Here is a 26,607-nt window from a genome sequence, read left to right on the forward strand (position 1 = left end):
TGTTTGTGGGCTTTCTTTCAAAATTTTTTAAGGCTGTATAGTTTCATTAACGCAGAAAAATAACGCCAAAAAACAGATGTAAATTGTTTATTAAGTATTTCCATATTAATATATATACAGTATCAGGGCTAAAAGGAAAGCTTTTACATGTCAGCGGTTAATCAATCTGAATTACAGGTTTTTAGTGAGGTGCTCTTGCACCGTGCTTTGTGATCACAGCAGCACTGCTTTGTATTTGTTATACTAACCATCTACTTACTCAGCAGTGCTGCAGAGCTTTTAAGCCAGAATTTTGCCCAACCAACTTTGTACCACCATGAAGTATGAACGATAGTGAGCCAGAACATGATACAAAATCATCACTCATTTGTTCTCATATTCCTCACTTCATGTTCTGTCATCTGCAATACTTTAGAGCCCTTGCTCACATACACTGAGAATTCTACTTTGCCATTAAATGTAATGGGTGAATAACCACTATGTGACAGTGGGATTTCAGCTTGGGATTCTGCACAAAAGCAGGTTGGGAGGTAAACAAACCACAATAAGGAACTCTGATGTAAAATGTCCACATCGCGGAGTTCACAAACCTATGTTGCACTTGTACCGCAACACCACAAGGAATAACAATGTTATTTTTTATACCAGAGAATGTGGAAATTTTAAAGAGGTAAGTGAAAGGGGTTTGCCCTGTAAGGCATCATAAAGTCTGACAACCATTTGTACTGATTCTGTAACCTGTCTTAACAGGTGTGCAAGATTCAGAACTGAAACACAGAAATTAAAAAAAAGAGCAACTCATGAAAAACAGTGATGCCCAGGGTGCACATCCCAGGAGTATATCACAGACAAGTTTCCTGAACGATCACATCAGTGTTTTGCCACAAAATGCTCTGGGAAATCTCACTAAGTGCACGGTCAATGAGCTACTGGAGAGCTCAATGCTTTTAAAAAAAAAAAAAAAAAAAAAAAAAAAAAAATTACTTTCTAAATCACATTGAAATACAGCACTGACCTGACACCTAAAGGGACTTATTTCAATCAAAAGTGATGAGTTACAGATATAAAACAACATACTAATATTATTGTGCTTGGACAGCATAAAAACCAGCACTTTCAATTGCACTCCTGCTCAACCTCAAAGCAAACTGCTTTTTGATCACATTGCCAATCTTGAAGTTCTATCTTTATCAGTTATATTGCTTTATCAGCAACCTACCTTGGCAGCATGAGTCCAGACTCTTGTTTAAGATTTAGTGAGATTTATAAATGAAACTCACTACCATATTGGGGGAATAAATCTTTTGTTATGGGCATATGCATAAAAATCATTTATATGACTGAAATATGAAAATAGTACAAATATAGGGTAATAACCAGTACTACTAATTTATCCGATGACAGACTGCATCGGAGGGATACGAGAGTCATATCGGTAATCAGATATTCTATTCTTTAGACACCCCAGAGAAACTTGTATTGTGGGACTTTTTGATGAAGTCACAGTAGTCTCCTTTTTGATTTATTCCTTCTCCTATTCCTGCACTGTCTTGTCCCAGTTGCCCAGTTCGTGTTTCCAATCCATTGGCAGCTTGGACATTACATGACAGAACACTGCTCCGCTCCTGCTCCTCCAGGGGGTCCAGGGAGATTCAGAGACTCCAGGTCAAAGTTCATGCCAGGAGGCTGGAAAGAGGGGTGAGGAATGAGATCGTATTCAGCCGATGAACATAATGGGTTTTTGAAACCACTTTTAAAAGATACACACAAAAGAAGCAGACACTTACTGCTTCCCCCGCTAATTCTTTTGGTGGCTGACCCAGTTCCTGTAGCTAAGGGAAGAAACAAAGGAAAAGAACTAAATTCCAGACTGATGCACAGTACAGGCTGAAGAATAAATTCTGAATCTTCAGGTAATTGTGTTCTATAGAAAACTGGCACTCTGTTCTACTCTCCCTTACTTCTCCCACCTGTTGCATAAGGTCCAAGATGTCCTCAAAGGTGCTCCCACTATCCCCTCCCCCTTGCCCTCTCTCTCCTTCTTTCTCAAAGTGGCTGCAGATCTCTGCCATGATCTTGTGCTGTTGCTCATAGCGGCGATATTGCTCAGGAGGAAGAGATTGGCGATTGCAGTCCAGCCATTCAGGATACTTCAAGAAGGGTAAACAAATTACCAATCATGCTTCAAAGGAGAAGGGTGACATATATTGTTACATTTGTACATCTTATTGCATACATCTTTATTTGTGGCAGAAATTTAACACAGAGGCAATTCCTAATCTCCTGCAAAAAAACACTGAAAACAAGTGTTCATTCCTATAAACACATAATTCCTAATCTGTCCCAACAAAGTCAAAACAAATTTATTCTGTTTAAAACTGAAATGAAGTTCTAATTTTCTGAGAAGGGGAAAAAAAAATGACAACACAAACCTTCCCTGTGATCTCTTTCAGGGATGGATACAGGACTTCTTTAGACAGAAGATTCTGCATTATAGACTGCATGATGGGCAGGATGTTACCATCATCTGCAGCCCCTTCTCCATTTTCATCAAGTCCTAGTCCTTGCAGAGTCTTAGCCAAGTCTTCACCAGCCAATCCCGCACTCTTGCAGATCAGGATAATTATGTTTTATAATCCAGATGTGAAAAAAAGCAGAAACAGAAGAAATAATGAAATAAGTGATTCAAGACAAACACTTCTAGCACCAAAACAAAACCAACTACAGACATTAAAACAAAACTGGATTCTGATAGAAATTCACTTTGACTCATAAGTTAGAAAGTGAATCCTACAAAAAAAAGTTATAGTGCTACATGCTGCCAACTAAGCATTGTGAGAAAAGAAATATGCAGATGCAGCAGTCATGAAATACACCTCACTAACATTCAGTCATACACTCCCTGGCCAAAAAAAAAGACGCACACTAATATTTTGTTGGACCACCTTTTGCTTTGATTATGGCACGCATTCGCCGTGGCATCGTTTCAATAAGCTTATGCAATGTCAATATTTATTTCCATCCAAAGTTGCATTCATTTCTCGCCAAGATCTTGCACTGATGATGGGAGAGTTGGACTGCTGCGTAAATCTTCTCCAGTACAACTCCACTGAGAATCTTTGGGATAAGGTCTGGACTCTGTGGTGGCCAATCTATGTGTGAAAATGATGTCTCATGCTCCCTGAACCACTCTTTCACAATTTGAGCCCAATGAATCCTGGCATTGTCATCTTGGAATATGCCCATGCCATCAGGGAAGAAAAAAAATCCATTGATGGAAAAACCTGGTCATTCAGTATCTAGTCAGCTGACCTAATTTTTTGGGCACCTAACATTGCTGAACCTAGACCTGACCAACTGAAGCAACCCCAGATCATAACACTGCCCCCACAGGCTTGTACGGTAGAACTAGGCATGATGGGTGCATCACTTCATCCGCCTCTCTTCTTACTCTGATGCGGCCATCACTCTGGAACAGGGTAAATTTGGACTCAGACCACATGACCTTTTTCCATTGCTCCAGAGTCCCATCTTTATGCTTCCTAGCAAACTGAAGCCTTTTTTTTTCCCGATTAGCCTCATGTTTACTCTAAAACAGAGTAACATCTTTTCCACGACCACAGGGTATGTCTTCCGACATGGTTGTTTAAGAAATGAGAAGCTACTCACTGCATCAGTTAGGGTTAAGTAACTTGTTGCCAGCTGAAACATGATAATCAATGCAGTAATTATCCAATGGAAGGCTCTTACCTATTTGCTTAGTTAAATCCAGGTGGTGACTTTTTTTTTGGCCAGGCAGTGTATAATACCCATCAAGTACATGTAATACTTGTTGTAACATAATGCATGTAATACAGTACTTATTTTACTTTATTTTTAAACTATTTTCAGTGCCACCTTGTCTGATGATAATATGCCAGAAATATACAAGTACCTGTAAGTTGTCAGCATTTTTAGCCAGCCCAGTGAGAGTATCTTTCAAACAGGATGTGAACTCTTGTTGTGAAGCAAGATCAGTCCCTGCTCAAGATAAACACAGTAATATACTGTACATAGTTTATGAAAGACTGGCATCTTGTCTAGGGTGTACCCTGCATCACGCCCTATGCCTCCGAGAAAGGCTTTGGATCACCCTGAATTGGAGAAGTGGTTCCTAACAATGACTGACTGAATCAATGAATGAATGCACGCACATACTAGCATATGTGAAAAGAGGCATAACAAGGCTTCAGCTGGAATGCAAAGATTCAGGTTGCACCTGAAAAATGTTGTGCCAGTTTAGTGATAACTAAATGATAAACCATATTCTTTTAAACAGGAACACACATTTAATGACATACCCAGTGAGCAGCAAGCAGAAACATAAGGAGAGCACGAGGCAAAGGCACACACCTACTTTCCCTGCAGCCTCTGATAGTTTTTGAAAATGGTGTAGCAGCTCAGGCTCCTCTTGTGCCAGTTCCGCCATGGCCCGCTCCCACTCCTCCCTGGCTTGGTCAGCCATCTCCCCCTCAAACAGTGACTCAAAGAACTGGCTGTCCTCCAGAAGGGGAGGAGGCTGTGGGAAATAGAAGAAGGATCCACTTCAGTACCCACAAGGACCAAACCAGGGTGCTCAGACATGTGTACTGCACAGACACCCAAGCACATCTCCTAGAATGTTACATGAAAAAAAATCAGGTCAAAAGCATCAGTCAGCAAGATGAAAACACTTCAAATACAATGCAGGAAGAGTGTCCCTTGCTCCACAATCCACAAACCATGAAAGATTTGTCTACTCTGCAGAACTTGTCTTCTGACACAGAACACCAAGACTAACTCACACACACACACATTTTCAGAACCGCTTGTCCCATACAGGGTCGCGGGGAACCGGAGCCTACCCGGTGACACAGGGCGTAAGGCCGGAGGGGGAGGGGACATACCCAGGACGGGACGCCAGTCCATCGCAAGGCACCCCAAGCGGGACTCGAACCCCAGACCCACCGGAAAGCAGGACTGTGGTCCAACCCACTGCGCCACTGCACCCCCACCAAGACTAACTCATACAACATATTTCAGATGCCCTGAATAATTTAGCAGGCAATTATTCATTTTATAAAATGTCTGAAACACCATGACACATCCTGCCTTCTGTTCAGTCAAAAACTTTCCTGCTAAATAGACAGCCATTCTCACATGCATTTTTTCCAGAAGTGGGTAGCCATGTAAACAGACAGCCATAAAATGGAGAAAAGAAATGTGGAGATAGACTGTGTACAGAAAACCTCACTTTCTCCTGTTTTCTGCCATCTGGACTAGAAGCAGCAGCAGCACTGGTAGCCTCTGGAACTGGGGGGGCTGAGTTTGTTTTCTCAAAGTCGTCCAGAGCACCTGGGGGGTTCGGGGATAGGAGAGAGAAACAAAAGGAAGCTCAAGTGAAAGCGCCAAAAACCATGTTGTACAAATGAAAACATTTTCTAATACAGGGTTGCAGTGGTCTGGAGCCTATCCCAGGCTCAAGCAAACATGGGAAGAACATACCAACTCAGAAAGAGTCAGATTCAAACCCACATCTTAAAGTCTTAAGCCCAGGCCAGGCGATGAGACGACCTGCTGCACCACTTTGCCACAATAATAATACAAGCAATAAAATGGCCTGCTACATCCAGAATTTACAAAGAGATATCCTTTTTTCTCTACACAAAGTAACTGTAACTCTCCCGGAGAGTTCTGCGCAACCAACACACACAGTCCTCCGAGCGCGGACTCCCACACTTCTCGTGTTTGGAATATATTTCACTTCCCTGCTCAAGCGCGTTCATGTACACCGACGAGTCCCTGCAATCTGGGGATATCGAAACAAACTTCAAACCTTACTGTCCAACAACTCGTCCAGTTCGGGGTCTGTGTTGCCTGCGGACTCTGCTGGAGCTGTCGCCATTTTGCCTTCCTTCTCGATGACAGCCGGCGCACTATTTTGACGTCAGAAGGGCGCTCTTTCAACTCGTGAGCGTCGACCTGTCTGATTCGTCTTCTTATTTTACCTGCAAATTTTCATAGTCAAAGAAATAAATTGAATGAAAAAGCACTTTGTTGTGCTTCATTGTTACGTCACTTCTCAACAGTAACTGTATAGCTCTAAATACCATTGAGTTGTGTACTTCTTTCAGACATTCTGTGTAGTGTTTGTTTCTCTCGCATTTGCACTGCTTTTCTATTTACACTTGTTTGTACTGTTAAGAATGGGGGCGCGGTGGTGCAGTGGGTTGGACCGGGTCCTGCTCTCTGGTGGGTCTGGGGTTCGAGTCCTACTTGGGGTGCCTTGCGGTGGCCTGGCGTCCCGTCCTGGGTGTGTCCCATACCCCTCCGGCCTTACGCCCTGTGTTGCCGGGTAGGCTCCAATTCCCCGCGACCCCATAGGGGACAAGCGGTTCAGAAAATGTGTTTGTGTACTGTTAAGAATTGTTTAATTGGAAAAAAAGGTATAAATACCGTACTTTACTGCCCCCTTGCGGACCAGAAAACCATATCTTTACCACAGAATTACAGACTTCCTTCACAAAACGGCTGATAATTATTTTCTGAAGATTGTCTCACAAAGTGAATTCTTCCAAAAAGCTTCTTGATTACCATTAACTTATTTGTTAAACGAAACAATGAGTTAATGAGCCACAAAACGTTCTCCATTCCTTCACCAAACAGGCAAAATTCCATTCTTATCTTTTAAGCACACAGGAAACTTTCATTGAAAACCAAGTCCAGAATATCAGGCCTGCTCTGGGCTCAATTACACACACACATTTTCTGAACCGCTTGTCCCATACAGGGTCACGGGGGACCAGAGCCTACCCAGCAACACAGGGCATAAGGCCGGAGGGGGAGGGGACACACCCAGGACGGGACGCCAGTCCGTCGCAAGGCACCCCAAGCAGGACTCGAACCCCAGACCCACCGGAAAGCAGGACCGTGGTCCAACCCACTGCGCCACCGCACCCCTGCAGCTCGATTATATTCAGCCTTAAGATCCACACCTTCAGAATAGTTTATACAAAACACATTTGCTTCGTTTTTCTATTCACTGCTCTCTTTCACTATGTGCCTTACTATTATTGCTTGTTCTCAGTTTTCTGTTTTATTCTCTTGTTTTTCTGGGCACAGTGGTACGGTGGATTGTCCTGGTGTCTCGGAGCTTCCAGCCAAGTGTGTGTGAAGTTTGTATTTCCTCCTTGTGTTTACTCGGGTTTCCTCCAGGTGCTCTTGTTTCCTCCCACACCCCAAAGACAAGTGTTTCAGATGAACTGATGACTGTAAATTACCCATAGCCTACTGTGTGCATGTATTAGTGAGTGAGTGTGAGTGTGTCTCAGAGAGAATGTGGTCTGGGGCTCATACTGGGAATACTGGATCTGAGGCAGTGCACACACTTGTTTGTGTGAACATTTAGTATACTTAAATTAACTACAGGCAACATTAAAATTAAAACTATTAATATTAAACTTTAATATTACTCATTGGCTTACATTCACTTTCATTAACCACTCATCCAAGTCAGGGTCACAGCAATCCAGAGCCTATCGTGGAAACACAGGGTGTCAGGCTACGGTATGTTTGGAGCAAAGCTGCCCACAGCTCCTTCTTCTGTAGAAATTAAGTCACAGACAAAACTATTTTTACTTTTACTGACTACTTCTCCTCTTCTAGGTGGTTAGGTAGCGCAGCAGGTTTGGCCTGGGCCTGCTCTGTGATATGTCTGGGGTTTGAGTCCTGCTTGGGGGGCCTTGCAGCAGACTGGCGTCCCATCCTGGGTGTGTCCCATCCGATTCCAGCCGTGTGCCCTGCATTACCAGGTTAGGCTCCGGCTCACTGCAACCCCGCTCAGGACAAGCAGTTTCAGCCAATGTGTGTGTGACTACTTCTCCTGCGGTACATACATATAAAGCCATACATTAAAATCATATGTTCATATTTAAAGTCACAGTGCCCTTAAATTATTTCCTTATTGTGCAATTCATTCAAATTACAGTTGTCCAAAAGTTTGTTTCTAGTATATCATTATATTATCACCCTTACAAATAGTATTTTGTGTCTATTTTCTCTGTTCTTTATCAGCGTTTGCCAAGCACTTAACAATAGAGGTACTTGTGCATCCATTTACTGATGTTCTCATACAGCGTTTAGCACGTCGGTCCAGTCTCCAAGACATCCTGCATAATGCATCTCACCAGCAGATGTCCTTCTGCAGCGTGCACTCAACTGTGGAGAATGCACACCATGGCATTCCAAGCAGTGCAGCATGATGGGGCCTTGTTAGGACCTGCATGTATGGCCATCACTCACCAAGGCTTCCAGCCGACAGTAACTGTATCCAGCAATGAAAGAGTCTCGTCAGTCCATGTTAATGCACAGGAATGTTTCTCAGTGGGGTCTGGCTCCACTCTTTCTATTGGAAAGTAAAAATCTTTGTACACTTCTCATAGTTATAACCAAACTTTGAGTATTTTTGTGTATTCATGTATTTTTTTTATTATAATCATATGACTATAACTGCTGAATATCCTAATACCTCCATTAGCGCTGTTTCACCATAGTGCTCTTTTATTTGAGTACTTTCAGTAATTAATCATATTTTCCCATATTTAAAAAAATCAAAAAACATTTTGAAAAATTTTTTATGAATCTTACATAGTATTTTATCTGTATCCAGTGTCACGCCCCCCGCTTCCACACAACAAGGGACACCTGTAGCTGATCACGGGATGGGAATATAAAGAGCGGCTTTGGACGCAACAATGTGCAGAACCTTAGTTCAGCCTTACCTGACTAGACCATATGTTAAAACATATCCTCCTTGATCTTCTCCATGTTCCTTGTTCCCTGTTCCCTTGTCCTTTGTTTCCTCATCTTCCCGGCTTCTACGACTCACGGCTTGTCTCTCAGATTTCGTCTCTGGATTCTCCTTATTGCTACATCTGCGCCTTGGTGACCTTTTGCCTGTTTTTTGGATATCAAGCCTTGGATTCCCCTTTGAATAAACCATCCTGTGCACCGCGATTGGGTCTGATGCCTCCTTTCCATGTGGAAACCATGACAGAAGGTTCTGCCTCTCCCTCGAACCCAGCGGAGCTGGAGCATTTTCAGTGCGCACTCGCCTCCCAGGGTGCGTTGCTGGGAGCGCACGATCAAACACTAAACCGACTCACTGAAGCTTCCCAGGAGCTGGTTCAGGCATTACAGGACAAAGGAATAGTCACTCTGACAGAGCCTGACAGTGCTGACAGAGCGGCTGCGGCGCCTGCCCCACCCCCCCTGCCTATTCCTGATCAGGATTCTCGTCTGGCAACTCCGCAACGGTATGATGCCTCCCCGTCTCGATGTCAAGGGTTCCTGATGCAGTGCAAACTTATCTTTGCTAGCCTGCCCCACGTATATCACTCAGACCAGAGCAAGATTGCTTACCTCATTGCGCTCCTGATCAGTCGAGCACTGGAGTGGGCTACAGCTGCATAGGAGAGCTGCTCCAAGAGCACCTATGCTGAGTTTAAGAAGCGCTTCCAAGCAGTGTTTGGACACCCCTTGTCAGCACGTGTCACAGGCAAGCACCTGATGGAGCTCAGACAAGGTAACTGCTCCGTGGCAGAATATTCCTTGGAGTTTAGAACCTTAGCAGAGCAGAGCGGTTGGAATGAAACCTCCCTCTTGGCGAGTTTCCGACATGGATTAAGCCCCAAGATGAAAACAGAACTGACATATCGGGGGGGAAGAATGGAAGCTTGACCACTTCATTGAGACAGCAGTGGCAATCGACGACCTAGCACGTGACAGGAACCCTCGCCCCAAAATGCCCATGATTGCCACCCCTACCCTGCGGGAAGAGTCAGAACCAATGCAAGTTGGGCACGGCCGGCTGACCCCACAGGAGCGACAATGCACGATCCGGAACCGCTTGTGTTTGTATTGTGGCTGTCTGGGTCACCTCCGTGTCGACTGCCAGGCCCATCCGGAATCCAAGGTGAGCAGGACCTTCCAGGGTAATCGACTCACGGTTCCAATAGTTCTGTCATTGGGGGAGTGCACGATTTGCACACTTGCCCTCGTAGACTCGGGAGCAGCGGGCTGTTTCATGGACAGTGGGTTTCCTGAGAAGCATCACATTCCCCAGCGGCCATGCGAGTTAACGATGCAAATCAGTGCCTTCGATGGACAGCCATTGGGGAAGGGGGTTGTGGACACCCGAACGGAGCCCTTGCTCATGGAAGTGAGGGCCTGCCATAGAGAACAGATATGGTTCTATATGATTACTTTGCCAGATGTTCCAGTCATTCTTGGTTTCCCTTGGCTGTCCCTACATGACCCTATCTTCTGTTGGAGTAAGGGGGAGTTGGTGGCCTGGGGGCCCCACTGCGACAGGAAGTGCTTGTTATTACCATGTAGAGCCACCTCAATTGAGTGCTCAGACACCCTCCAACAGGTGGAGGTGCCTTTGGAATATCAAGACCTGGCAGAGGTCTTTAGTAAAGAACAGGCCGCAGCGCTGCCCCCTTCCCGGCTCTGGGATTATGCTATAGACCTTCTCCCAGGGACAGTACCTCCACGGGGACGTGTGTACCCACTCTCTTTGCCAGAACAAAGAGCCATACAGCAGTACGTGAATGAAGCACTGTCAACAGGAATAATCCACCCGTCTACATCACCTGCTTCGGCCAGGGTTCGTCTGTGCATAGATTATAGAGGACTGAATCGTATTATGGTCCGATATCCACATCCCTTGTCCCTGATCACGGCGGCTCTAGAACAAGTGAACAAAGCTTGGATCTTTACCAAATTAGATCTTTGGAGTGCTTACAACTTGATCAGGATCAGGGAGGGGATAAATGGAAGACGGCCTTCAGCACCACTCTTGGCCACTACGAATATTTGGTGTTGCCTTTTGGCCTTGCTAATGCACCCAGTGTTTTCCAGGTTTTGTCAATCATGTCTTGGGGATCTGGTGAACAATGGTGTATTTGGATGACATCCTAATCTACTCCCAGTCAAGGGAACAGCATGTCCAGCAGGTCCGGCAGGTGTTATACCGGCTACTACAACACCGCCTCTTCATGAAAGCGGAGAAGTGTCAGTTCCATCAGACACAGATCTCATTCTTGGGATTTGTGCTGAGTGGCGAAGGTGTGGCTATGGATCCAGGCAAGGTAAGAGCTGTTACCCAGTGGCCCCACCCAACAACTGTGAAAACCCTACAGAGATTCCTGGGGTTTGCAAAATTCTGTTGCTGCTTCATACTCAACTACAGTACCATAGCGGCCCCATTGACCGCTTTGACCGCAGGTAAGAGATCTCAACTCCTCTGGACAAACAGTGCTCAGCAGGCCTTTGAGTCCCTGAAGAAGAGGTTTACCTTTGCACCCATCCTCCGACACCCAGATCCATCCCTTCCATTTGTCATGGAGGTAGATGCATCAGAGACAGGGGTAGGTGCAGTGCTGTCACAATGACAGGGAGACTTTGCTAACTGTATCCTTGTGCTTTTTTCCAAGAAAATGTCCCAAGCCAAGTGAAATTATGATATTGGTAACTGGGAGCTCCTGGCGATCAAGTTGGCCCTCGAGGAATGGAGACACTGGCTTGAGGGGGCCATACATCCTTTTGTCGTGCTAACAGGTCACAAGAACTTGGAGTACCTGCAAACCTCCCGATGTCTGAATCCCTGATAAGCCAGGTGGGCTCTTTTCTTTACGCGCTTTCACGTCACAGTGACGTACAGGCCCAGCAGTAAAAACACAAAGGCCGACGCCCTGTCCTGGATGCACGAACGAGACCCCGTTTCAAAGACCCCAGAGTATATCCTACCCAAGAATTGCGTGGTAGCCCCTGTCCAGTGGCACTTTCTTCAGGATTTCCACAGAGCCCAAGAAGCAGAGCCCACACCTCCTGATAAACCTGCAGAGCACTTGTATGTCCCAACCAGCATGCGACCCATGCTCTTGCAGTGGGCACACGACCACCCAGCCACCGGACACCCGAGTTTTGGCAAGACTCAGGCCATACTCCAAAAACATTTCAAGATTCAAGATTTTATTTGTCACATACAGTTATACACACATACAACCTGTAGTGAAATATTAATCTAGTCAACTCTGTAGACTGTGCAAACAAGACAATATATTTAAAAGAGAAATGTATTTAAAAAAGACAAGAGAATCTAATTAAGATTAAAAAAAAATTTTTTTTTGGTGGCCTTCCCTCCGGGAGGATGTCCATGACTTTGTCCGAGCCTGCGTGACCTGCGCCCAAGTAAAATCCTTGACCCAGTAACCTGCGGGACTCCTCAAACCCCTGCCTCTGCCTAACCATCCCTGGTCACACATTGCCCTTGACTTCCTCGTGGAACTTCCAAGTTCATACGGTAAGACCACTGTGCTCACGATAATTGACTGATTCTCCAAGGCCTGCCATCTTGTTCCTCACCCCAAATTTCCCACAGCCCTTAACTGCAGAGCTCCCCTTCCTTCATGTCTTCCGCCTCTCGGGATTGCCCGAAGACACTGTGGCAGACCGTGGGCCACAATTCACCTCCCAAGTCTGGAAGGCCTTCTGGCAGAAGTTGGGAGTGTCTGTAAGTCTAATGTCAGGTTATCATCCTCAGGAGAACAGGCAAGTAGAGCGGCTCCAGCAAGATATCAGCCACTTCCTACGCAGTTATTATGCCAGTAAACCTCAGCAGTGGACAAGGTAATTACCGTGGGCTGAATATGCACATAACGCTCTAACCCATACATCCACAGGACTCTCCCCTTTCCAGTGTGTGTTGGGGTACTAACCCCCTCTGTTTCCATGGAACCCTGGCTCCAGTGACGTACCAGCTGTGGACACCTGGTACAAGGACAGTGCAGAAACGTGGTGAGCAGTCCGAGAACGTATGCTATGGAGCAGTGACAGAGTCAAGCAACAAGCAGACCGCCACCAGCGTCCACTCTCCTTTGTGCCAGTACAGAGAGTCTGGTTGTCCATGAAAGGCCTCCGTTGGAATCACCCCGCAAAGAAACTCAGTCCTAGATACATTGGTCCCTTCAAGGTTCTCTGCCGTGTCACCCCTGTATCCTATCAACTCCAACTGCCCCCACATCTACGAGTACACCCTACCTTCCATGTTTCCCTCCTTAAGCCCTGGGCCACATCCCTGCACCAACCACCGCTTGACACCACGCCACCACCTCCCGTACAGGTTGGGGATGGGCCCGCCTATACAGTGCGTGCCTTGCAGGACTCTCGCTGCCGGGGAGGGAGACTACAGTATTTGGTGGACTGGGAGGGTTATGGGCCTGAGGAACAGTGTTGGGTGTCTGCTCATGATAACTTAGACGCAGTCTTGATTTCCACATTTCACAGGGACTATCCGGATCGACTAGCGCACAGGCCCCGAGGGCGTCCTCTTAACTGTCGCAGAGCCGCCAGTGTCGCTCGTGGAGGGGGGGTACTGTCACGCCCCGCACTTCCACACAACAAGGGACACCTGCGGCTGATTACGGGGCGGGAGTATAAAGAGCGGCTTTGGATGCAACAGTGTGCGGACCCTTAGTTCAGCTTTACCTGACTACAATGTTAGAGCATGTCCTCCTTGATCTTCTCCGTGTTCCTTATTCCCTGTTCCCTCGTCCTTTGTTTCCTCGTCTTCCTGGCTTCTACGACTCACGACTTGTCTCTCAGATTTCGTCTCTGGATTCTTCTTATTGCTACATCTGCGCCTTGGTGACCTTTTGCTTGATTTTTTTTTTGATTTCAAGCTTGGATTCCCCTTTGAATAAACCACCCTGTGCACCACGATTGGGTCCGACGCCTCCTTTCCATGTGGAAACCATGACATCCAGACTGTGGTCTATGTTTATTTGCTGTTATTACAGGCATAACTCATCAATGCAGTACAGTAGTCTGTATCATTTTTCAAGTTCTTGACAGTGAGGCCAAAGACAGAGGTACCCTGCCAGTCACAGAACTCAAACCAAAGATGCTGAGCAGCTATGATCCCCTCTAAGTCCTTTGTAAAATGTACAACATCCCCTTTCCTCCCTGCACCTTGTAAATAGAAAGAAAGAAAGAAAGAACATAGTTTGTCATACCCATACTGAGCATCTGTCCTTCACCCTGCCTCCCAAAGGGATCCTGTGCTACATGCATATATATACAGTATATGTATTTCAGATTAAACTGACTGTTTCCTGCACACAGACTTCTATTTATACAATAAACATGTACTGTAATAATGAGCTTGTACAGCACCGCTTTCATTAGTGCCCCATTTTTCAAAAATACATCTGGAGCTCTAGGCTGGATAGTTTTTTCCACTTTAGTCCTGTTTCTCCTTCTGAGACACTACTACACTAAACAGCGGTCTGATTGTATGTGGGTTTTCCAAAGTAAAGGGTATTTTCCGACTGTACACCCATCCTAATCCTTAAAGACACAATGGCCACATGTCCCATACTGGCATATGTGCTCTCATCTTTGCTTGCCCTTGTGCCAGTTACTGGTGCTGTGGTTAGTTAGAGATGCCACTTTGCAGTCAAAGGGTCCAAGTTTCAATTGCCGCTGTTGCTGTAGTTCCCTTCATCAAGATATTTAGCCTGAATGGCTTCAGTAAAATCACCCAGCTGTATAAACTGGTAAATAATTGAAAGTAGCTTAGTATACACTCCTGACTGCAAATCTAAATGATGGCAATACCTAGACAACAGGGGTCTTTTGTATTTATTCTATTAAATATCTAATTTTACTGCACAGCAGATTCCACATAATTGAAAGGTATATTGATATATTTACATATATTTTAAAATGTATCTAAATACTTTTTCAGCAAATTTGAAAAGGCTAGTTTGATTCTAAGTAACTAGATACTTGAATACTTTTTAACCTGATACTTTCTTTCACTTTTAATCCAGTATGGTTCTGAAAAATTCTTTTACTTGAGTATTGTTTTTGGCTGTCCACCTCTGCTCAGGCCTTTGACCCAGGGAAACGTCTCCCAGCTTGTATTTACTTACTTGACATAACAATTTGAAATGATAAATATTATTTAAATGAAATAATTTTGTTGATGCTGATGCAAGTGAAATGGTATTGGTATTGGCTCCATAAATCAGTGGACAAAGTGAAATAAAGTCAAACATTTTTGACTGTTTCGCCTTCTTTTTAGCATGGGGAACCCCCTGATTTCATCGGTGAAGAATTCTTGCTCTTCCAGACACCCTTTTTCTGACCCATAGCCGGAAGCATTTGGCACGTGTCATGGTGACCGCAACAACTTAACAAACAAACATGTGGTATCCTAGGAAACTGCATCAGGATATCCTAGAAACCAACCAAAATATAGAGAAAGCTGCATCACACACAGAACCACAAACTGCACACTTTCCAGATAGTAAAGGAAGTAGGAAGTTTAGTGCATTTGTACAGGCAAATTATTATCACTGTTTCTTGGTGAATGGACAAGAATATTTTTTGTGGGATATTATTATTGACTTGATTGACTTTATCTACTTCACTGAGATCACATCATTGGAGGGGACACGTTTGCTGAAGGAAGCCTAACGAGTCCCTATTAATAATAATGTTTAACTCTTGTGGGCACTACTGGTGCTCTGTTTCGGTCCCTATTCCTCACCTATTGGTTCAAAAAAGGAACAGAAAAGCAGCTCCAAAATGAGGGCTAAAAAGGTACAATGGCTGCAATATATTGACGTACACCTAGAACATGTATTTACACTGTTTAACCTCCTTACAGTGATTTTACCCTTTTACAGAGCAGTTATTTTCACCAAAGCGCTTAGGGTACGTACCTAAGTCGAGGGAACTACAACAGGAGGTGAGATTCTGTTAGGGGTTTTTCCTGTAGAAAGCGACAGCTCTAACCACTACTACGCCAACTGCTGTTATAAGTAAAGACCTAATACAAATTACAAGTGCACTTCTAATATTCTGTTCCTCTGGACCTTCAGGTTTTAGTAAAATACCTTAAATCAGCCGAAGTACAAAAAAAGAGACATGTAAAAACGTCAAAAATAGCAGTAACTTAGGGAAAGGAAATGATCTGAAGGCGGAACCGGGAAGGGAGGGTCTGTGAAGAAGTGTAAAAACCAAGTCCATATTGGGAATGCATGGGCGGGGTGCTGACGGAGGTTTCCCTCCTGCTCGCTCTCTCTGCCCGCAGCGTAGGAGCGCAGATCGTCCTCATCGCCATCATCATCCTCCTCCTCATCACCACCACCACCTCCCAGCAGCACCGCGATCGGGACCACGCCCGGCATCGCGCTCGGAGCGCCGCAAGTGAGTTTCGAATCGACGTCGGAGGGCTCCTCGTTCGCGACCCGCGAAACATTTCCAAACCTAACGGGCTGCCTTAACCAGTGTTGGGCAGCGCAGCGCTCATTGTTGGGCGAACAGCTGTAAACGTGGGGTGGGGGTATCTGGAACTTACTGGCACGTGCAGTAACCCCGTAGGAATATCATATGTTCGCGGCGGTTCTGGTTCGATTTCGAGTTTAGCAAGAACTGAAAGCGTGTAGATTTTCAAGCACTGTGTAATGTATATCATCATGTGTATGTTCATAAGTATACATTTTGATAGGTGTGTTGCGCAGTGTTAGTTTTGGCGAATTTTCTTATAATTTCCTGTGTGTGTGTGTAACTCCTCACGCGGATTCTGCTCCGCCGATACCGGATACCGATACTGTTACGCCGCTGAAAAAAATACTTTCTATACTGTGTATTATACATTTTTTCCATACCATAAGTTAAGAAGAAGAATAAAACCCTACAAAATTCTACATCACAAAGCACAGACACAACAAGCACACCTAATCATTTCATCATAACATTTCTCATCGTAAACATAGAGCATTCACTCATCTAAACTTTTTTTTCACTAATACAAAGAGTGATAAACATCAAAGTTTAAAAACAAGTATAAATATCCACTACTATGACATGACAACTTGGGACTTTAAAACCCTTAAACATTAAAAGTGTTTTAAGAAAAACAGCACAAAATAATACATCACTGTGTTACACCCACAAGAAAAGTGCTCAGCGCCCATGCCAAACTTAGATGCTCTGATTTTTTCTGTCATTAAAAACCAGAAGCATTCATACAATACACATCTAAAACTTAAAATGTTATTAAATCTAAATTGGTACAAAAATCTACAAGTTAAAAATCAACATTCAAACAGTTTTTCCAAACAAAATTCCCCATCCTCCACAGCTGTGAGGTGGGACTTTTCCCCAGACCCTGACAAACTGAACCTAGGGGGAGACCCCACCCGAGACAAATCAATAACTAATAAATCCGAATGATCAGGTACCTCTATGGAGGAGGGAGGATCTTCTCAGCCCTTTTGGGGGGGGTCGCAGTTAAAACCAGCATTCCAGTGCAGTACTGGAAATCAACCCAGCCTCCCTGCTACGCCTCTTCTTCTTCTTCCTGGTCATTCCACAAAATCCCGTGAACTATCCATCTAAGCAGGTGTGTCTCTCTCCTCCTCGGCCCGGGACCCCCCCAGAAGTGCCCAGTGAAGGAGGAGACCGTGTCACATTGGCCTCTGATAATCCCTCTCTTACCTCAGCATCCGCCGCTGGTCCCCACTGCTCCACAGCACCGCCGGACAAAGGCTGGGCTTCCACACCACCCCCGTTTATAAATACTATACATACAGTATTACATAGTATATGAATTGTTCTGATACAGGAACACCTGGGCGAGTCGCTCCAGCAGCTGGACTGACTTCCACTCCGTGTAAAGGTGGGGGTCTCAAATTTGGGGGGGATTATTAACAGTAATACTTAGGATATTATATTACTATATTGGGGAGGGGCACTGGGGGACATGCGCCCTTGTACCTTTCCAAACTGCATGCCTAGTTTTCCACTTAGACATTTGTGTAAACTCTTCTGAGCCTTTCTGGACACTATTAATATAGGTTTCTGGTCCCCAACAGCCACTGAGGGAAAACAATGTATAAAATAAGGCAAGGCAGTGCTGTAAACTGTATGGTACATTCCTACAATGTATGGTACATGTTCCTTATGCCTCTGGATTCTGTATGGTGCACTTGTTGGCGGGGGGTGCGGTGGCGCAGTAGGTTTGACCGGGTCCTGCTCTCTGGTGGGTCTGAGGTTCGAGTTCTGCTTGGGGTGCCTTGCAACGGACTGGCATCCTGTCCTGGGTTTCCCCCCCTCCAGCCTTGCGCCCTGTTTTGCCGGGTTAGGCTCCAGTTCACCGCGACCCCACTTGGGACAAGCGGCCTCAGACAATGTGTGTGTGTGTGTGCACTTGTTGGCCATAAATTCAGCTGTTGTGCACATTTGGGTTCAGTAGACATATGCTGATCTTTCTGTGCTGTGCGTCATCCAGCAAGAATCTGTTGTATTTACCCTGTTTATAATCGGCAGGGAGAGTTTACATTGTCGGGTGACAGTGGAAAGCTGTCGGTGTCACACCACTGCTGTGTGACGGACTGTAAAGGCTCCTTGGCCCTTTTCTGTGTATGGTCATTGGCTGGCATCCTATCAGGGGTTACTATGGCTACGGTGAGGGTGTTTTCATTGTGATACAGTCATGATACTCCGCTGACCCTGGTGCCCTTGTGTTGCTCCTTCATCATTTTGAAGGAGTACTTTTGCATTCCTTCCCAAATGTCCACAGAGGAGATCTTCAAGACCATGAAAGCCACGAGTCGATGTCTGTGATGGTCTTTGCTCATATTGCCCGCTGTACTTCACTTTACTTCACTGTCTTCACTATTATATAAGTGGCCATTTAGGCAGCTGTTTGGTTGGATTTAGGGTGATGACTCATCAGTCTAATTTTAAGTAAACTCGATATCCAGAAATATTGCAGCTAAATTGCCCTTTGTGATTGTGAACATACTGTACTGTAGTTTTCAGATGTGGATTATAAAAGGTGCAACATTGAGTATAAAATCATAGCATGTTGCTAAAATATGGGAATAAACTGCAGTTGTATGTAAAGAAGAAATACACACTCAAATGGTATCGTATGAGGAAAAAATGCAGGTCAAAAAATCATTTATTATATCATATACTTTCACAAATGTGAATAGTACATATAGCATAATACAGCACAAACTAACAGATGAATTACGGTACCAGAGAAGTTGTTTTCAGTTTGAGTAGGTGTAGGTTTGAACGTTGTTTTTCTGCTTGCCAGACTGTGGAACAGTGTTAATGTAATTTACTCCATGCTGGCTATTATTTACCTCTATGTGGAGCATCCTGTGTGCTTTACCAGCATCTTGGAACAAGAGAATAAGAGACAGGAAAGTTTCCTGTGGTAATGTAGCCTCCTGCTCTCTTGCATGTATTTATTTTGCCCATGCTTTGCTCCAAAGCATCTTAGAGTGTTACGCTTAACTTATTGACTTCACCCATGTATGCAGTTGGGTCATTTTTATTGGAGAAATTCACAGTAAGTACAGTACTTTACTCAAGGGTATTACAATAAGAGGTGGCATGCAAACTGGGGTCCTTCGAGTGCAAGGCGGAAGCTCTAACCACTACGCCACCTGCTGCCCCACCTATTCACTGCTTGTCTCTCGCTGACCCAAGGTTCACACCATTCCAACTAGAAGAGTCGCTGGTGCAGTGATGCATCCTAGGTAAACTGGGGTAGCTTCCAATCGGCTGCCTTCCTCGGAGGATGTGCAACGTGCTGAGACACAACCAAACAGCGGGACTGGAAACCAGGCTCCATGACACACTGATAATCGGCCAGAGGAAGCTCTGCAGCACTCAACACACAAAACCACACAGTTTTTTTTTTTCTGCTGCCAGTGCCACTGCACTCCACGGTGGATCACTAAATTATGGTTATAATGAAGGGAACATAAAAAGAAAACACAGGATACAAAGAAATAAATTAATAAAAGGTTAAATAAATATGAATTATGAACGATGCACTTTGGTGATGAAGCGATGATGAATGGGTCCTCACTTGTGTTCAGTGGTGAAGGTGCTCTTACTGCGTTACTGTGTATTCATACACACCCTTAGCGCAAAGCACTAAGTCCCAGGTCGCAGCGGCAGCTGAACACTTAAAGTGTGTCCGTTCACGGTGCAAATATCTCTTGAAAACTGTGTTGTATGAGTGTATGCGGGTTGTGACCACATCAGTCAATGAGCCTAAGGCATCAGACAACATTTACTGTGTGGTGTGTTTAGCAGCAAGAGCTGGTGTTACACTGAATCACTGCATACTCTTTGCTCTGAACTGTTGCGCATCACACCAAGACAGTCATAACATGTGCGCTCTCTCGTTCACCCACTCACACCCACATTAATTGAGCTCTTCTGCTTTCCTACATTGCCTCTCTCCATATATCTTCCTCATCTGTGGCTGAAGCAGTGATGAAGCAGTGTTTATGTCATCCCAGGGTTGATGCAACATCCTGTGCTCGGTGAAAGCAGGCGCTCTTTGGCATACCCTGAAGCAGCCCAGCAGGAAGCCTCACATTTACACCCTCCTGCAAAGTTGCAAAGACCGCTGCACGTGGGCCGGATGTGTCGGATCCCTTCCGGTTTAATTTGCATGTGCACGATTAATGGAATGAACGGCTCGGGCTCCAGGGAGTTCTGTTGTCATGGCAACCAGTGTTAGATTACACATACACACACAAACACACACACACACTTAAGAAGAAATGGCACTGAAAGCACTAAGAGTGTTTAATATATAATTCATTGAAAAAACATTAGAAGTTTAATTCCAGTACAAAGAAGCTCAGTTAATGGGCCATGTATTAAAAGTCTGTCCAGTACATTTGGGAGTAATTTTGTAATTCACTTTTACATTTACATTTATTTATTTAGCAGACGCTTTTCTCCAAAGCGACTTTCAATGAACTCTATGTAGTGTTATCAGCCCACACACCTTATTCACCACGGTGATTTACACTGCTAGATACACTGCTTACAATGGGTCACTCATTCATACATCAACAGAACACACACCCTCTGTCACTCATATACTATATTAATTATATTATAATGAATTATTAATTATATGGGGGTGCGGTGGCGCAGTGGGTTGGACCACATTCCTGTTCTCCGGTGGGTCTGAGGTTCAAGTCCCACTTGGGGTGCCTTGTGACAGACTGGCATCCCGTCCTGGGTGTGTCCCCTCCCCCTCTGGCCTTACGCCCTGTGTTACCGGGTAGACTCCAGTTCCCCGCAACCACGTATGGGACAAGCGGTTCTGAAAATGTGTGTGTGTGTGTATTAATTATATATATAATTTAGTTCTTTGTCACCTCTTTCTTATTTTTTTTTTGTATTTTTCTGTCTTGATTTTATGTAATTTATGCTGTTGTCATTCTTGTTAAACTTTCACAAGCTCTCCTTGTTTCATATGCCTTATGTCCAAATTCAGTCACTGTATTCAGCTGTTTAACAGTTATCATATCATAACTATTCTATAAATATTCCATAAATATTCTATATGCTATGTGTGTCACGTGTTCTATACACTAGATGTGTGTCACGTGTGCTGTACACAATGCCTGTGTCTCTCGTGTAGTGTAAGTGCACACTGATGAAGGCACTCAGCCAAAACGTCTCTGTAAATTAAATTTCTTGTTCACTAACTGTTAGAGACCCCCCCCCCCACCACTAAGGGCGTAGTGGTTAGCACTGCTGCTTTTGAATCGGAGGGTCACAGGTTTGAATCCCACCTGCAGCTGTTGTACCCTTGAGACAGGTACTTACCCTAAATTCCTGCAGTAAAATTACCCAGCTGTATAAGTGGGTAAATAATCGTAAATATTGAAGTATCATAACTTAGAGAAAAGCTAAATGAGTAAATGTAACTTCATGAGTAATTTCTGTTGCTGAAAATGCATTTATTGTTATGCTTAATATTAATATTAACAACAGCAACAACAATAATGTTAATAATAATCCAGAGACATTAATGGATGTGGTCTTGTGTCCCCCTGTGTGTTGACCACATGTGTTTCACTACTCAGTTTTCAGTGTTCAGTGGTTAGACATTTGCATTGACCTTTCGTGAAATGGTCCTTCGGCAGCTATGAGGTGTTAAAAAGGCGGGAGAGAGAGAGTGCGCGACTTGGGGAGTCTGAGGGAAAACGGAGGTGGGAGGGCTTGGCACCTTTGGCTAAGTTTGCTGTGCACATCTGGAACACATCAGCGGCAGGGAAAATATGACGGGGGAGGAGGGGAAGGAAAGCAGGGGGGTGGGGGTATGGGGGGGGTGTGTCTGCGGCATTCCAGCGGGAGCAGGAGGCCGAGCAGCGCCTTTTCGGGGGAGCCGAGTCCCGTCCAGCAGCAAGAGACTGTCCGAATGAGCTCTAATTTAGTTTAGTTCATTACTTAAGTTCATTAGTTCAAGCAGAAGCAATCGATATAACTGGTGCTGGAGCTCAGGCAGAGCTGTGTGACGTTCATCCATGTGGTAATAGTGTGGGGTGGGGTGGGTGGATGAGTGGGTGGGTTCAGAGAGGTCACGAGGCGCTGAGGACGCTGTGAGATCAGCCATGACTCACACTCCTGCTATGTCTGAGCATCGCTGTGTGAAACACGTGTCCCTCTGAGATGCTGTGGGAGCATGTCCCCTCACCCCCTTCCCAATCCCTGTTGCACATGTACTGATGGCTGCGAGAAGTGAGGGCGACAAAGGAAGACGCGATGGCACTCCTGTGTGGTAAATCGCCGAGTCTTTGTGGGGTATGTGTGCAGTTCGGCCCTTAAATGGGAGCCGCCTCTTCTGCCCCGCCCCCAAGGAATACCACCTTTTCCATGCTGGTCATATTTGGAAGTGAGGGAGGAAAGTTTACTGTACTTCATGGGCGTTCCGCTTTTCTCCTGTTTCTGCCACATCCGTTGTATCTCTCAGTTTGCTCTTTGCCTTTTTCACTCCTCCTGTTTGTGGGGGGGGAGGGGTCACCCTTATGTTCCGGAAACCCTCTTTGGAGGAAGTTTCCTCGTCACCGCTGCTCTGCCACACCCCTCTTAGCCTGTCAGCGCCCTTCTACATGAAGCGCCTTGAGCTATTGCCTTGTGTTTGAGACTCGGGTTCAAATCCCATCTACTGGTTGAACAAGGTACTTAGGCTGAATTGCTATGGTCAAAATGACCCTGCTCTACACATGAAGATGAAGAGTTGCAAAAAAAAAGCCACAACAAATAAATAAAAAAATAACAGCAGAGGTGGATTGTATTCAAGAGCTCAGGGGAGATGAGTCTTGGCTGCATCGCACGTCCACCATAGACATAAATATGAATACACCACTTAACTGTGCTCCTTTATTCTTCTTACTGACAACCACCATTGTGACCATTGTGCTATCATGTCATTTACCCCTTTTGCGTTTTTCAGCTCTACTGTCACTCAGCATTACAGTCTTTCAGCAATGTGCTGGGTTTATACCAAAATGTGCTGTGTTTGCAAATCAGACTAATAACGAAGTAAACCTGTTTTTTATGTCTCGCGTTCCTTCAGCAGTGGAAATCGGTGTTTCTGAGGTGCCGTTCGTTATAGACTGAAGAAATCTGTGTGACACAGGCTACGGCGGAAGGGATTGTATTATAGGTGCTTGGACATACCCTTTGCTCCTCTGTCAGCCTTTCTCATGGTCAGTGGATGGTACAGAGCGATGCACTCAAGTGTGTGCTCATCTTTGATCCGAACTGCAACCAGATCCAAAGGGGTAGTCAGAGGCGAAATCCTGGGACATGCACGGGATGAGCGAACAGCAAACTTTATGCAGGGGATGAGACAGAGGTGTAGTCGGGCAAAACGGAAAGCAAGGGTCAAAATTAGGAACTCTAAGCACATCTGAAGAACACGCGAGACAGGCGCCGCAGTTGCTCCAAGGAGGTTCCGTACTGTGTGGTCTCTGGGACGCCTTCTTATGCCGTGCCCCTGTGACTTGCGTCAGGTGTAATGGATGAGCTGTCAGATGAGGGCATGACAGCCTTGTGATGGACTGGCATTTTGTATCGTGACTGGCCTAGCACCCTGTGTGTCCAGGATAGGCTCTGGACCACCGCAGCCTTGACATGGACAAGTGGTTAACAGTAGTGAGTAAGTGGGCAGGGGAGCAGTCCATTATCAGATTTTTGGGTTATCGCACTTCTGTACGTTGATTCTTCTGTTTCAACTGAAATATGAGCAGCCGATTAACAGTTTCCTGCATTTCTCCTCTCTAGGTCCTCCTGCCCCTCCAGGTCTGCGACCGTAGACACCTCTCCTAGCAACCCGTCATCAAAGTATCTGCCTTCTACCTATAGCCTGACTGCACCTGACGTGCCCTTCGAGCGCAGTCCCCGTACCCAAGACACTTAGCCAAGCACTTGTGCTTACCTTGTTTTACACTCCTGGTCACCCCGCTTTCCACAGTGTCCCATCATGCCCTTGGTGCTGCATCAGTCTCCCCTGCTGTGGGTGCGTCTGGCTGCCCTCGTCTTCTCTTGCATCGCCTTCAGCGTGGCCGTCCATGGGGCCAATCTGGGGAGGCACGCGGCCGACTGGTGCATCTTCTGCTGGTGCTTCAGCTTCGCTGGGACACTGGTGGTGCTGCTGGTGGAGCTGTTCGGTCTGCAGTCGCGGGCGCCCGTGTCCTGGAAAAACTTCCCCATCACCTTCGCCTGCTACGCCTCACTCCTTTGCCTGTCTGCCTCCATCATCTTCCCACTGTACTTCCTGAAAGGCTACGGGACAAGTGGCGAGACCCGCAACTACCGCATCGTCTCCACAGTGTTCTCCTGCCTGGCCACCATCGCCTACGTGAGTGAGGTGAGCATCAGCAAGGCACGTCCGGGGGAGGTGGCAGGCTACATGGCCACTGCACCGGGCCTGCTGAAGGTGTGTGAGACCTTTGTAGCCTGCGTCATCTTCGTCTTCATCAGTGACCCCGTGTCCTACGACTCGCACGACGCCCTCAAATGGTGCCTGGCCGTCTACTGCATCTGCTTCATCCTGTCGGCCGCCGTCATCGTCCTGTGCGTGGGCGAGTGCACGGGCTGCCTGCCATTCCCCTTCGCTCGCTTCCTTTCAGCCTACGCTCTGCTGGCCGTGCTCATGTACCTGTCGGCCACCATTGTCTGGCCTGTCTTCAAGTTCGACAGGAAGCATGGGGGCACCACCCACAGGCCCTCCCATTGCGGCTCCGACGTTGGGCTCTGTAGCTACGACAAGCTGGTGGCAGTGGCTGTGCTCACAGCCCTCAACTTCGTGCTGTACCTGGCTGACCTGGTATACTCGGCCCGCCTCGTCTTCGTCACCGTGTAGATAGAAGGTTTATAATGGGGGGGATCACAGATGGAGGCAGGCAAAAGGACAGAGGCGACACTCTATTGTTGTTGTTATTATTATTATTATTGTTAGTAATTTCCTGTTTTTGGTTCTGGTAATGTAACAGATCATTTGGGTTCAGGTTATAATTGTCACATGACAAGATGTGTCTCTGGTTCCTGCCAGCCTTTTTCATTTCCATTCGTGGACCCAGAAATAGGCTCCTGCTCCCTTATCAGGTCTGCCTGCGTATCACGGTATTCTATTTTCACCATGAACAAGACTTCAATAAAACCAAAGACATATGTGTGATTTATCATTTTTGACACCGTATGAACAGCCTTACATTGTGGTTGATGTCACAAGCCAACTGAAGAAAGCCTTACGATTTCATATTAATTCCTTTCATTTGGCTTTACACCAAAGTTTTGAATTAGGAAACTCACTCATTTTAGAACACTGCACTGTAAAGCCAGTATTTTTAGTTGTGGTAAACTTGGCCACAGCCAATCACTGCAGCCAGGCCCTGGACCCCTTCACGGGCCAATGCTTCCAGTCTGGATCCTACCGAGGCTCATTGATGCCACAGCTGCTACCCCGTCTTTAGCAGCTCTTCCGTATTTCCTTGAGCTCTTCTTGTCGGAAAGCTTCAATAAGGCCAGGCATGTGATAAATTAAGTTAAAATCCTCCAGACAAAATATATGTTTAGGTAGTATGATGTTCTGGTAATGTGACTATTATTTAAAGAACTGTAAATTCATATTTCATGGAGGTCGGTAAGAAGTAGGCTAAACAGCATCATTTGAACTCATTTCTTTCAAGATTACTCAAATGTTCGCTTGTCTCCAAATAAATTCCTCAGAACGTATTGTAGTACAGTATAGCATTTAGACCTCTCCTTGTGATACATACAATGCTACGCGCTTCCATATCTTCCTGCTTGGTTGTCCCACGCATGAAAGGTAAAGCATGGAGGTTCTGGGTTCTGGCTCCCTTGCGGTGGAACGACTTCCCACTCTCGCTCAGAACTGCTGAATCTTTGTCCACATTTCAAAAGGGTCTTAAAACTCATCTTTTCCAGACTCACTTTGCCCATGATCTCTAAAGTTCATGTAAGGTATAAATGTTCATGATCATGCTCGGATCAATCCTGTACACAGCTACTCCTGCAATGTAACGTAAATGTTTATATGTATCTCAAAAAAAACTATTAGGAAGGTGATTAGGAGTCGTAGATATTCTGGTAAAGTTCTATGCAGCTACTTGTGTGATGAACGTCGGTGCATACGGTGAAGGAAACAAACTG

The 26,607-nt window shown here is 45.5% G+C and overlaps 2 protein-coding genes across 2 annotated transcripts; one reads left to right on the forward strand and one right to left on the reverse strand.

The window, feature by feature from the left end:
• Positions 1-703: 703 nt before the first annotated feature.
• pex19 (peroxisomal biogenesis factor 19) lies at positions 704-6,002 on the reverse strand. Its single transcript, XM_018758096.2, has 8 exons — positions 5,860-6,002; positions 5,273-5,373; positions 4,393-4,558; positions 3,935-4,020; positions 2,433-2,606; positions 1,971-2,150; positions 1,788-1,832; positions 704-1,686 (listed from the first exon to the last, which is right to left on the reverse strand). Exons 1-8 carry the CDS (start codon positions 5,921-5,923, stop codon positions 1,600-1,602), a joined length of 903 nt encoding a protein of 300 aa, XP_018613612.1. The 5' UTR covers positions 5,924-6,002; the 3' UTR covers positions 704-1,599.
• Positions 6,003-16,123: 10,121 nt separating this feature from the next.
• On the forward strand, positions 16,124-26,312 carry myadmb (myeloid associated differentiation marker b). Its single transcript, XM_018758099.2, has 2 exons — positions 16,124-16,299; positions 24,217-26,312. Exon 2 carries the CDS (start codon positions 24,416-24,418, stop codon positions 25,295-25,297), a length of 882 nt encoding a protein of 293 aa, XP_018613615.1. The 5' UTR covers positions 16,124-16,299; positions 24,217-24,415; the 3' UTR covers positions 25,298-26,312.
• The last annotated feature ends 295 nt before the right edge of the window (positions 26,313-26,607 follow it).

This window comes from Scleropages formosus, chromosome 1 (genome assembly GCF_900964775.1).
Source record: "Scleropages formosus chromosome 1, fSclFor1.1, whole genome shotgun sequence".
NCBI lineage: Eukaryota > Metazoa > Chordata > Actinopteri > Osteoglossiformes > Osteoglossidae > Scleropages > Scleropages formosus.